The 12,602-nt window shown below is 41.6% G+C and overlaps 1 protein-coding gene across 6 annotated transcripts in view; it reads left to right on the forward strand.

The window, feature by feature from the left end:
* ASPM (assembly factor for spindle microtubules) overlaps nt 1–12,602 on the forward strand; it is a 62,670-nt gene that overhangs the window by 1,698 nt on the left and 48,370 nt on the right. For 5 of the 6 annotated variants that reach the window (XM_082425240.1, XM_082425238.1, XM_082425241.1 and 2 more), the window contains exons 2-3: nt 6,274–6,417; nt 6,578–8,066. In XM_082425240.1, the coding sequence (XP_082281366.1) occupies nt 6,274–6,417; nt 6,578–8,066 (1,633 nt within the window). Of the gene's footprint in view, nt 1–6,273; nt 6,418–6,577; nt 8,067–9,120; nt 9,716–12,602 lie in introns of those variants that run through there. The other variant, XM_082425242.1, reaches the window with a different exon arrangement.

Genomic DNA, 12,602 nt, shown 5'->3' on the forward strand with positions numbered 1-12,602 from the left:
AGCTTCAGGTCTGGGTGTGCTGATTCCACTCAACCCACCAAACCACTAAGATAATACCTACAAACATGATGTTTACCTTTTACAAATTCTTTTAAACTCTGTTGCCTTATTTAATCCTTACGTCACACTCATGGAGTCCTTACCCACATTTGCAGATAAGGCAACACTATCAAAGGGTTTGTGTGCAGTGGATCAGGGTAGGCAGCTCAGTCCACTCTTCTGAGTCTTCTGTGTCTCTATTTTCTCATCTCTTAGTTGAAAGTAATGCCAACTGCACCTGTGCATGGTGCTCAAATGAGAGAAAGCTTCAAGCAAAAGTCTGGGCTCTGTGTCCTGAATAAATGTTCTCTTCCTGATTCTTCATGAGGAAATATGCTCAGAGGGTGGAAATATTTATGCATGGTTTTATTCTAAGCAATTGACAGAGCTGGAATTCCCATCTAGGTTTTATAGTTTTAAATCCCATGCACTTTCCCTTATATTGATTTATAGACATGAGACATGGTTCCTTCCTAAAGACATATGTTAGGAGGTTGAGGGAAAAATTCTAAGAACAAGAAGAAGCTGCATCGAACAGCTATCAAGGAGGATGGGATGGTTTGAGGAGACTGGACGCAAAGTTGAGTGCATCAGAATCACCTGGAGGGCTGGTTAAAATACTTTTGGGTCCCCACCCTCAGACTTTCTGATTCCATATGTGTAGAGCAGGACTAGAACTTGCATTTCTAAGAAGTTCCCGGGTGATGCCTCTGCTACAGGTCCAGGGACCACGTTTTGAGAAGCACTGTAGTGGAAAATAAATATTAGAACATCCCTCATCTAAAACACACCCCGCACCTCCAGTGAATTAGCATGTCACGGTCTGACTAAGCAGCGCTTCTCTGAGGTGCCTGCAACCACTTGCATCAGATTTGTCCGGATTGCTTGTTAAATGAGGGAGATTTCTACTCACCACTCCACACTTACTCATGTGACTTTCTGGGGGTAAACACAGAAAACTCCATTTTAAACAAGGTCTTATGTATGCAGATGGCATCTCAAGAACCACTAGGTAAAGTGTTATACTTGCCAAAGAATGACAGAAATTCACAATTAGTATAAAAATAAGTCTACCATACAATATATCTAGGCCTGAAGCGGAATGAAGACCAGGAGACTGTCATTTGGGATATTTTTGTAGAGCAGATTTATTGGGGCCTATCCAAGGAAGACTTTTTTTATAAATATATTTATTTATTTATATTTATTTATTTATTTTTGGCTGTGTTGGGTCTTCGTTTCTGTGCGAGGGCTTTCTCTAGTTGCGGCGAGCGGGGGCCACTCTTCATCACTGTGCGCGGCCCGCACTGTCAGAGCCTCTCTTGTTGAGGAGCACAGCCTCCAGACGCGCAGGCTCAGTAGTTGTGGCTCACGGGCCCAGTTGCTCCGCGGCATGTGGGATCTTCCCAGACCAGGGCTCGAACCCGTGTCCCCTGCATTGGCGGGCAGATTCTCAACCACTGCGCCACCAGGGAAGCCTCAGGAAAACTTTTTAAAATGATCTCTTGGGTTTCTTTTAATCTCCTAGTCATTCTTTTTAAAACTTCAATAATACTGGTCTGTTAGAATCTGCATAGGACTGCTGTAATGTAGGGTGTTTGTCATTTGGGTCTAGGTCTTCATAATGACATTCAGTTAAAATCACCAGCCATCCTACTGAATGGGATTAAGCTACGTGGTGTTTCCATCCTGATTGCACGTTACCTTAGTGGTGAGCTTTAAAAAAACCACTGGTACCAGGACCTCGCTTCAGCATCACTCCTGGGGAGGACATAGAGGAGGGTCGGGGCATTTTTACTTTTTACAAACCCCTCAAGTGATCTCTGTAACCAGGATTATGAACAACTCAACTGGATGGTTTAACTGACTCATTGGTGCCAGTTCTGGAAATAGGAGCTTTTGCTCTGCAAACGAGTAGAGGCTAACATGAGGCCGCTCGCATTTCTTCAAGAAAATAAGCCACCCGTCTATTGTGCAATGAGTTTGATGCTAATTTGATGTGACTGGGAGACTGGCAAGGCAGCCCCAAACCTGACTCTTCCCTCCTCCTCCTTCACAGCCAGGCTTCAGACAGTTATGGTCATTGCACTTATGGCCACAAGGGGGCGGGCCAGATCCATTTAATAACAAGGCAGCTTCAGTTGTCACTGGCTGCAACTACCATTTTCTGATTTGTCACTAATAAAAAGTTTGTAAACAAAGACCACAGACTCTTAGGACTAGATGGAATTATGAGAGATCATCTTGTTTATTGATTGTCAACATTTTTTAAATCTTCTCCCAAAGGAGGGAGATGCAGCCCACTTTTTTTATTGTAATTCTGACTTTCTGCCGTCTTTCAGAATCTAGATAAAATAGTAAGATTCTTACCTCAGACACATGGCAATGCTTCTGTTCAAAAAATTAACAGTGATGCATATCCAAGAATGCCATTACTGAAGGTAATAGAGGCATATTTAAAAGAAAGTAGTATGACAGATCTGTTCCCTCATTTGTTTGAGTTACCTAAGACATTTTTTTAAAGGGTGGAGTTGGGGGACAGGGGAGACCAAATAAAGATTTCCAAAAGGGAAAAAGTAAAATGCTTTATGTTTTATCTCAGTTTTTGCACCTCTGAGGGTATTTGTCTCCATAAAAGGTGAAGTTTTGTAGCTAGACTATCACTGCAGTCCGAAAAGCATGTATCAGTTATAAATCCCTTGACATATTTTTCAGAACTGACTTGCTCTCACCGTCTCGGTCTACGGATTGTTACAGATTACCGAAGGGCTTCCTCATGGGCAGGTGGATGGAGGAGGAGGAGGCATGGAGAAGGGAAAGGGGGTGAGCACTCTGACCGTCTCCCTCCCAATGTGCTCTCCTCCTGGGTCAGCTGAGTAACCTTGCAACTACGGAGAAAAAGACGAGCACTTCGTTTTGGTATGCCTTAAAGAAAATAGGCAAACAAACAAAACAAAACCAAACCTCTGCAGCCACAAAATGTACACCTAAGTGATGCTGTTTATGATGTTCAAATCTGTTAAAGAGATTACATCTATACGATAGTCCTCTGCTTCTCTCTCCGACCTCATGTATCGCAGGTCATTTGCCTTCCCACTAACGTTAAGCCGCACTGGTCCTCAGTCTGTTTCTAGGGCTACACTAAGCAGTTTCTTATTTCAGGGCTGTGTACATGCTGGTACGTTCTGCTGAACTGCTCCTCCCTTAGCTCTGTCTGTCCAGCTCATTCTTATCCTTTGTCTTAGCTTAAATATTAATATTATACTCTCTGATCACCCAGTTAGAGATTATAGGTCCCTTCACTATGGCTCTCTCAAACCTTTTTTTTTTGTTTCATTGATAACAGTATTGGGGACTTGTATTTTTGTCTTTATCTTTTCACTTAGATTTTGTAATTTCTTTTATTGAGAAGAATATAGTGTCCATGAGGCCAGAGACCACGTCTGCTTTTCATTCATTCAATAATTTTGTCACTTAAATATTTAATGTATGCCCATCCTGTGTCAGGCACTATGTATGCCATTAGGCACTCAATAACTATTTGTTAAGTAACAGTAACTCTTGAGAAGGGACACCCCCTTTTCAAATTTTCTATATATAAATTGAGAAGCAAGTAGTAAGAGTTCACACTCTTGAATTTATCCTAAACAGATAATTTCATTTGAATCTCAATAAGAACAAAATTTGATAGATATGCCCATTAAGTAAGTTGTACAGGCAGACCTTGGAGATATTGTGGGTTCAGTTTCAGACCCCTGCAATAGAGTGAAAATCACAGTAAAGTGAGTCGCATGAATGTTTTGGTTTCCCAGTGCATATAAAAGCTATGTTTACACTATACTGTAATCTATTAAGTGTGCAATAGCATCATGTCTAAAAAGACAATATACATACCTTAAGTTAAAAAGACTACTACTGAAAGATGCTAACAATCTGGGCCTTCAGCAAACTAATCTTTTCACTGGTGGAGGGTTTGCCTCGATGTTGATGCTGCTGACTGATGAGGCTGGTGGGTGCTGAAGGCTGGGGTCGCCCTGGCAGTTTCTTCAAACAAGACAACAGTGAAGTTTGCTGCATTGATTGACTCTTCCTTTCATGAACAATTTCTCTGTAGCCTGCGATGCTGTTTCTTTTTTGTTTTTTTTTTTTAATCAGTCATCAATTTTACACACATCACTGTATACATGTCAATCCCAATCGCCCAATTCAGCACACCACCATCCCCACCCACCCCACCTCAGTTTTCCCCCTTGGTGTCCATACGTGTGTTCTCTACAGCTGTGTCTCAACATCAAAGATCACAGAGCACCAGAACACATATTATAATGAAAAAGTTTGAAAAATTGCAAGAATTACCAAAATGTGCTACAGAGACACAAAGTGAGCAAATGCTGTGGGGAAAATGGCACCAATAGACTTGCTCAATGAGGGGTTGCCACAAACCTTCAATTTGTTAAAAAAAAAAAAAAAAAAATACAATATCTACGAAGCGAAATAAAGAAAAGTAAAACAAGGTATGTCTGTATATGACAAAAAAAGAAAGAACATTCACCGACCTAATGATTTCTATACGCGGAACACACACCACACAACCAGAAACATCCTACCCTGGAGCCAGAATAATCTAGCCTACCACAGATGTGCTGTTAAACATTAATTTAACAAAGTGATGAGTTGAAATTTAGTGAAATGAGACAAAAGCCCATTTAAGCTCTAAATTCGGGGGATCTTCCAACCCTAACCTTGGCCTGTAACCCCCCTTCCTTTTATTAGAGTTGTGTGAGTCTGATCTGACAAAGGGTAACAACAGGTGGGTTGAAGATGGTGTGTGTGGTCTCTGGGCCTGAGATTTTTCCAGTTTATCCATCTACTAAGGCCTTCAAAGCTCTGAAAGCGAGTCTCGGACACTCACCTAATTATTGATACTAAGTTGTTGAGAAGCTCAGGAATTCTGCAAGGCCAGGCAAGGGGGAGGCTAGCCTTCACCAGAGTTTTTCTTGTGATTTTATTCTTGTTGTTTTTGCTGTAGCTGGTCACTTAACTGATTTAGCATAATTCAACAAGAAAGAGCCAAAGATATTCATTCAGTATCGTGAAACTGGAGTATGCTTCTACTGGGCCCATGGCCAAGCATAGGGAAGGGAATAAAAGACAGGTATCAAAGTAAGGACTTTTATTATATGTCAGGCAAGCTTGGTACTAAAAACAGGCACCTATATAACTAAACTCTAGGAGTATGAGTTCTAAGAAGCCCAGGTTCTGTGAAGAGGACAGGAGAATTGCTTTTTCTGTCCAGGGGAAAAGCTGTAAAGGTCTGACCTTCTCTGTGAGGCTGATACCGGTTCAGCTCTACCATTTCTTGGCTGTCGGGTTCTGTGATCGTGGGTCCTAATGTTGGTAGCTGGTCTACCATCTCTCCTCCCTTCTGGCATTACCGTAATACAACTTCTGCAGTAAAACTTCTATTTTAATTTGTCTAAATACATGCATACATACATACAAACAAACAAAACTTGTCTTTTTTTCCCCCTGAAAAACAACAAACACAGAGTTTGTTTTGTCATGTGAGGGTTTTGCATTTGGCAAATTCCTGCCAGGCTGTAGGGTGTAGATGTTAAGGTTTAAACTCTGGACTCAGAATGCCTGGGTTCTAATTACTAGCAGTATGACTTTGGCAAAATACTTAAAGCTTTCTGGACCTTGATTACTTCATCTGTAAAACGTGCATCATCACGGTATCTGCTTCCTAGGGATGTGAGGATTTGACTAGTTATATTAGATACCTGAAACTATGCCTGGAACGAAGTAAGTATTTAACAAATATCAATAATGATAATATGGACTTTAGAGAAGTGGAGAGCAAGGAATTTAGCTGATCATCTTTACATTTCTTTTTGAAAAAGTCTTTCTAATGTAAGGTCATTATATTTGAAATAGAAGTTCTGTACATATTCTAAAGAAGTGGAAATATGTGATTAAATTTTTAAAAACCACTGAGTGATTATTATAATTTTATTTTGTTGTGAACCTTGTTATTACTAGTAACTTTTTTCCTTATAATGAAACGAGATAGGGTAGGAAAATATATTTGATTTCTAAATGTTGTTAGGGTATAGAGTGTTGGTGAGTAACAATTATTAATCGTCTACTGTATTCTAAGTTACATATAATATATTTTGGTTATTATACATCACTACAGTTATAGTCATTTAAAATGTATTCTTTTGATTATAGCCTAAAGAAAAAATTGTTATTTCTATTACCTGGACACCATTAAAAGGAGGCCGAGTAAGAGAGATCTTGACATTTCTTGTAAATGATGTTCTGAAACACCAAGCTATATTACTAGGAAATGCAGAAGAGCCGAAAAAGAAAAAGGTACTAAGTTTTCATCATTCTGTAATTTACTCTAGGAAAATAATAATATGTAAAAATTATTTTGTTAACAGTCTTGAGGTAGCATACATAATTTTGCTTAAAGGTACTATTCAATTCAATAGTTATCAACTTAATCTGTATGTTTTGCTTATTTTTGCAGAGGAGTCTTTGGGATACCATTAATAAAAAGAAAGTATCAGCCTCTTCAGGTCATAACCAGAAGATTTCAGATATTCAAAATGTAAATAAAACATTTAACGTTTCCTCAAAATTTGACAGAGTTAGGAGCCCACTACAAGCACGTGAGAATCTGGCTACGAACGAAAGCTGTTCCCCAACAGAAAACAATTCTTTAATCCTTGAAGAAAATAAAATACCCATATCACCTATCAGTCCCACTTTCCAAGAGTGCCATGGGGAGACCTGCTTGCCAGTTTCTGTCCGTCGATCTACTACCTACACATCCCTTCCTGCATCTGAAAATGGGGAACTATTAAAAGTAGAAGGTGCCAACATTGTAAAAGATTTTCATTTTAATGAGACAGTCATAAGTGAAACTTCCTTGGACTCCATAAATAATGACCAAATTGAAGAGAACAGTAAACTTATCCTTACCCCAAACTATTCTTCAACGTTGAACATCACACAAAGCCAAGGAAATTTTCTAAGTCCAGATTCCTTTGTGAATAATAGCCGTGCAGCTAATAATGAACGAGAGTTAGTGATGTGTCTTTCACCAGATATGTGTGTGAAAGGTAATTCAAGGCCTGTGATTTTGGAGTCAAAAAGTGTATGTGAAATTTATCGGACAATTTTAAGTCCAGATTCTTTCATAAATGATAATTATGGACTAAATCAGGATCTAGAATCAGAGTCAATTAATCCAATTCTATCCCCAAATCAATTTTTAAAAGATAATATGGCATACATATGTGTATCTCAGCAAACATGTAAATTGTCACCATTATCAAATGTAAATTCTCAGGCCTCACAACCTTCTCAGGAGGAGAGAAGAAATGAAGTTTTACCTTGTATTCCTGAATGTCAGGGTTCAAAATCTCCAAAAGCTACTTTTGAAGAATCCAAAGCTTTAGAAATGAAGTCAAATTGTTATACTTTTAAGAAACGGAACCAGCCTAAATTTTCTGCAGTTCAGGATGTTTCTAGTCACAGCCACGATAAACCTCTTAAGAGACGCCCAATACTTTCTGCCACTGTTACTAAAAGAAAGCCCACTTGTGCCAGAGAAAACCAAACGGAGGCTAATAAACCGAAGGCAAAAAGATGTCTCAGTGTTGTAGTGGGTGAGTGTGAAAAAGAAACAGATGATCACAAAGAGAAAGATGATTTTCATTCTTTTCTCCCAGCTAGAGATTTAATACTGAGTAGACCTAAGAGTTGTAAAAATGTGATAACTCCTCCCTCAAAGGTAGCTTTAGTTGCTCGTAAAAGAAAGAGTGAGGGAAACACAGAAGATGCAAATTTGAAGGTTACAGTTACAGAATACACAGAAGTACAAGAAATCAAAAGGATCCATTATTCTCCTGTGGAGTCCAAAACATCAACTGTTAAAAACACAAAAAAAGTGATAACCTCCACCTTGAAACGTATTAGCAACAAAGAGAAATTAAAGCTGAAGAAGAAAACTGGTGAGTCTTGTTAATAAAATCTTTAATGAAAGTATACCTGTGCAGGGCATATTTTCTGTTTCTTTTGGTTTAGTAGATTGCTATCGATATGCTTGAATTTACTTGTACTTTTCATTTACCAATTTGCTTAGTGGAAGATGGAGCAAACGTAGTGCAGGGCTGAATTCTGCAGTCACTGTGATCTCGTTCTTTTTTAAACTTTTAATGTTTTGTTCATCATGATTTTTCTGCATTAATTTTGATTTTTAAAAAATATTGCATTAAAATACTTGATGACTGAGTTTTTTGGCCCCCGCCTCAAGTGTAGTACTTTACGTGCCTCACCTTGGTCCAGGCCCTGATGGGAGGACCCAGTGGATGCCTGGCCCCATCACACCACCTGGGGGGATGCAGAGGAGGCCTTTCCACTCCCTGTGCTCCGGGGGCATCATTCTGCTCAGCCTTTACTCGGCCGTTATTTAGGAATGAAGACAGGGCACCTGAGCTCCTCATTCCTCTGGGGAAAACCTCACCGTTCCTTCCCTAGTGCTCACAGCCGTACTACTACTGTCTGCCTTGAAAACTGTTAGGACCAATCCCATCATGACGTTTTAACCCCAGTTCCCTCAGATGCCCATCAAGGTCCCCACAGGGAAACAAACCACACAGGTTATTTAACAGGTAATTTAAAAGAGCTCTAGGACTCCTAGGAAATATCACACCCCTGTATTTTATCTCATTTTTCTTTGCACACCGCCTAACTGGAACCACCTTCACTCCTTGTCCGCAGCTCTTTACAGGGTCTGTGCCCTGTGGACTCACTGCCCTTCCTTAGCACCTGTCCCCACGCTGAGCCTGGCCCTCCCCCGAGAACACTGCTTTCCTGCAACCCTCTCCAGCACTGGCTGTCTTCTCTCCTGCTCCTCTGACCTTGAGTACCTCGGTGGGACAATGGACCACCCGCCATCTCATATCTGCTTCCAGACTACTGCTTCTCCTTTCTTCCTTAAAAACAAACGAAAAGAAAGCAAACAGCAACAAACAGCTTGAAGTTCGTTTTTCATACTATCCCATCCAGAGTTCTCCTTGTTACAGTGAGAGATAACTCGAGATTTTTTACATTTGGCTCACGAGACCTTCTCCAAAACTACTACTTTAGGATGATTCTTTATGATTTCAAGATCCTTGTAGGAGAGCCTTCCAGTATCCTGGCTTGTTAGTTCCAGCCTACTTAGGCCACACTGTCCTAAAGGCATCTCCCTCGCTATGATCTCAGCATTTTCTCTAGAAACCCAACTAATCCAGCCCCGTTTCCCCAGCCCTCACCTCATTATATCCTCACTTCCTTACTTATTCAGCTTGGACTCCACAGTTCCTCATAATCCCTTTGTTCACCTCTCTTACGCTCATTGTACTTGTCTGGCAAATTCCAATCCGAGTCCAACTCTGCCTGCTCTGTGCCTGAACCTTGCTGGTTGGTCTTGAAATTCATGACCACTAACCGCTGTGGAGCCCGTGGCTCTTCTTGGCTCTATCTTCCTGGCTTATTGACTTGATCCCTTTGCTACAGGCTATCTCATCCCTCCCTTTTTCTCGAGCACCGCCTTCCTCCGCTCGGGATGGATGACAGCAGTGAACATTTACTGACTGCATTCTCCGCGGCCCCAGTTGTAAGTGCTTTGCTATTACCTCCTCTCATACCTACCTACAGCAATCATACTGAGTAGATGTTGTCATGAATCCACGTTTAAGATGAGGACATCTACGCGTCCAGAGGCCGAGTACTTTGCCTAAGGTCACGGGTGGTGAGTGGTCGGGCTGGGGGACCACCTGGGCGGGAGGCTCTGGAGCTGGTCCTCTGCTCCTCACCCACGCTGCCAACCTGCTCCCTGCCTCACTGAGGGAAACTTCCGCAGCATCTACCACCCCGCTGTGCTTTCCTCCGCTGCTCCCTTCCCTCCTGTTACAGCCTGAAAGGTCTGCATGCCCAGTGAGGCCGGGCTCTACCGGCACCCAAAGCCCGGACGCCCTCTACACGGACGTTGCTTTAGCAGCTGCCTTCTCTCTCCCACATCTCCAGTGTTTTACTCCCTCCTGGGTCATTTCTGATTAACACACAAATGTGCCATTCTTACCTCCAACTCCTAAAGAAACAGAAAGACTTTTTACTGATACCACTTACTCGTTCAGGCCCTGCTCCTTTCTTCTGCTTTCTTTTAAGCAAAACCCTTGGAAAGAACCTAGATATTCACTTTGTGATAGTTCACTGAGTTCTGTATACTTTCCTGGGTAAACATTATGCTTGAATTAAAAGGTGCTTTCTAAGGTAAAAAAAAAATCACTTTGAAGGTTGCTTACGTTAGCTGTTTCCAATTCCTCTCCTATTTGTTGAAACCACTTCAACCAGATTTTGACGACTCTACTAAAACTTTTCCTGTCAAGGTCATTAACACATCCACACTTTGAGTCCAGTGGTTACCTCTCAGTCTTCATCTTGAACTATTAGGCAGACTGATGCTTTGAGTCTCTTTCTTCTCGAAATGCTTTACCCTGCCATCCCCACTTCCTCCTGGTGCTTTTCCCGCGGCACTGGCTGCTTCTCAGGTTTCTCTGTGGAGCCCTCTGTGTCTCTCCAGCCTCTCGACCCTGGAGTACACGAAGACTTAGTCACTGAACCTTTTTCATACTTTCACTCACTCCCTTAACGATCTCAGGCCATCTCACAGCTTTCAGTACTCTCTATACAGGGAGGCCTCACAATTTTATATCTTTGGGATGGACCTCTAATCTGTAGACTCATTTATCCAACATCTCATATTTCTACGTGACTGCCTAATGAGCATCTTTGATTTGTCCAAAACCAGCCCTTTGCCATCCCCACTCCCGTGACACGTGCACCTGGTGTATCACTCCCAACACAGCACTTCTGTTATGACCTCCTCTCATTTTCAGGCCCCACACCTTGGGATTGTCCCTAAGTGTGTTTCTCTCCTACCCTTTCTCTATAAATGCACACAGTCTGCCTGATTCCAAATTCAGTCCATCAACAAGTCCTATCTTCTGTTCCTTCCAAGTATCAATACATTCAGGATTGGATCACTTCTCACCATTTCTGATGGCACCATCCGAGCAAGTCTGTGACACTGCAAGCCCCCTAACAGATCTTGCTTTCACCCTTGCCTTCTCTGGAGTCTATTTTCCACTTAGCAACCAGGGCGATACTTTTCAAATATTTGTTAAGTGGATTCTGATATTGTCTGTTTCTATGCCCCTGACGACCTTTCATCTCACCGGAAGCCAAGTTCTTACAATGATGATGCACAAGGCCCTGTAAGGTCTGTGTTGCCCCAATCTCCTCCCAACCTCCGTCGTTCCTCTCTGTCCTTCTTGCTTCTGTCACCCTGGCTTCCTTGTTATCCTTGACCCTTCAACATTCTCTTCCCTCAGGGTATTTGCTGTTAATTGTCCCCTCTATATAGAATGACTTCCTTCTCTAAGTCCCTTATATCAACCTCAAAAGGGCCAGTAACTTGCCCAAGGTCACAAAAGCTCCTAAAATAGAGCCACGGTTTAAACTCAGGTCTCCCTGTCTACAGCGTACGTGTTCTACCACATCTTTCTATCCTACTGTGATTTAAGTAAGAGAGAGAGCGGGTAGACATGAGGTTTTTATTTTGGGCACTGACCAAGGATGACAGTTTTGGAGATCCACCAGCCTCAAACTTGTGATGTGCCAGTTAGCTCGAGGCACTTGCTGTCCAGTACGTGGCTTTACCTGCTTCCTGCCTCAGAACCTTCAGTAGCCCTCTGCTGTCACCAGATGATCTCCAAGCTCCTTATTCTGTCATTTAAGATTGTCTTCATGTGACCTCCCCTTATCCAGCCTGCTGTCTTATTATTCAACAACATTCTAGCCATGCTACTCTTGCCATTCCATCCAGGTATCCTCTTTTGTTGTTGTTATTGTTCTTAACATCTCTCATCATACATAATTATAATAAAAAATTGTTTCTTATTATGTGAGAGCTTTTCAGATTTGCTCTCACGACAACTTTCAAATACACAGCACAGTCTTGTCCAGCCACCCCACTGGACATCACACCCCCAGGACTTACTTTATAACTGGAAGTTGGTAACTTTTGACCCCCTCACCCATTTCACCACCACCCCCAGCCCCATCTCTGGCAACCACCAATCTGTTCTCTGTATCTGTGAGTTTTTTTGTTTTTGTGTTTCCATCAGGTGCCACATATAAGTGAGATCATATGGTATTTGTCTTTCTCTGACTTATTTCACTCAGCATAATGCCCTCAGGATCCAGCCATGTTGTTGAAAATGGCAAGATTTCATTCTTTCTTATGGCTGATTAATATTTCATGGCATATGTATGCAGCATCGATGACCACTTAGGTCGTTTTCACCTTGGCTGTTGTAAATGATGCTGCTGTGAACATGTGTCTTTCCAAGGTAGTGTTTTCATTTCTTCAGAAAGTACGCAGGAGTGGAAGTACTGGATCATTTGGTAGTTCTGTTTTAAATTTTTTGATAAATCTCCAT

This window comes from Balaenoptera physalus, assembly GCF_965194825.1.
Source record: "Balaenoptera physalus genome assembly, chromosome: 1".
Classification (NCBI taxonomy): Eukaryota; Metazoa; Chordata; class Mammalia; order Artiodactyla; family Balaenopteridae; genus Balaenoptera; species Balaenoptera physalus.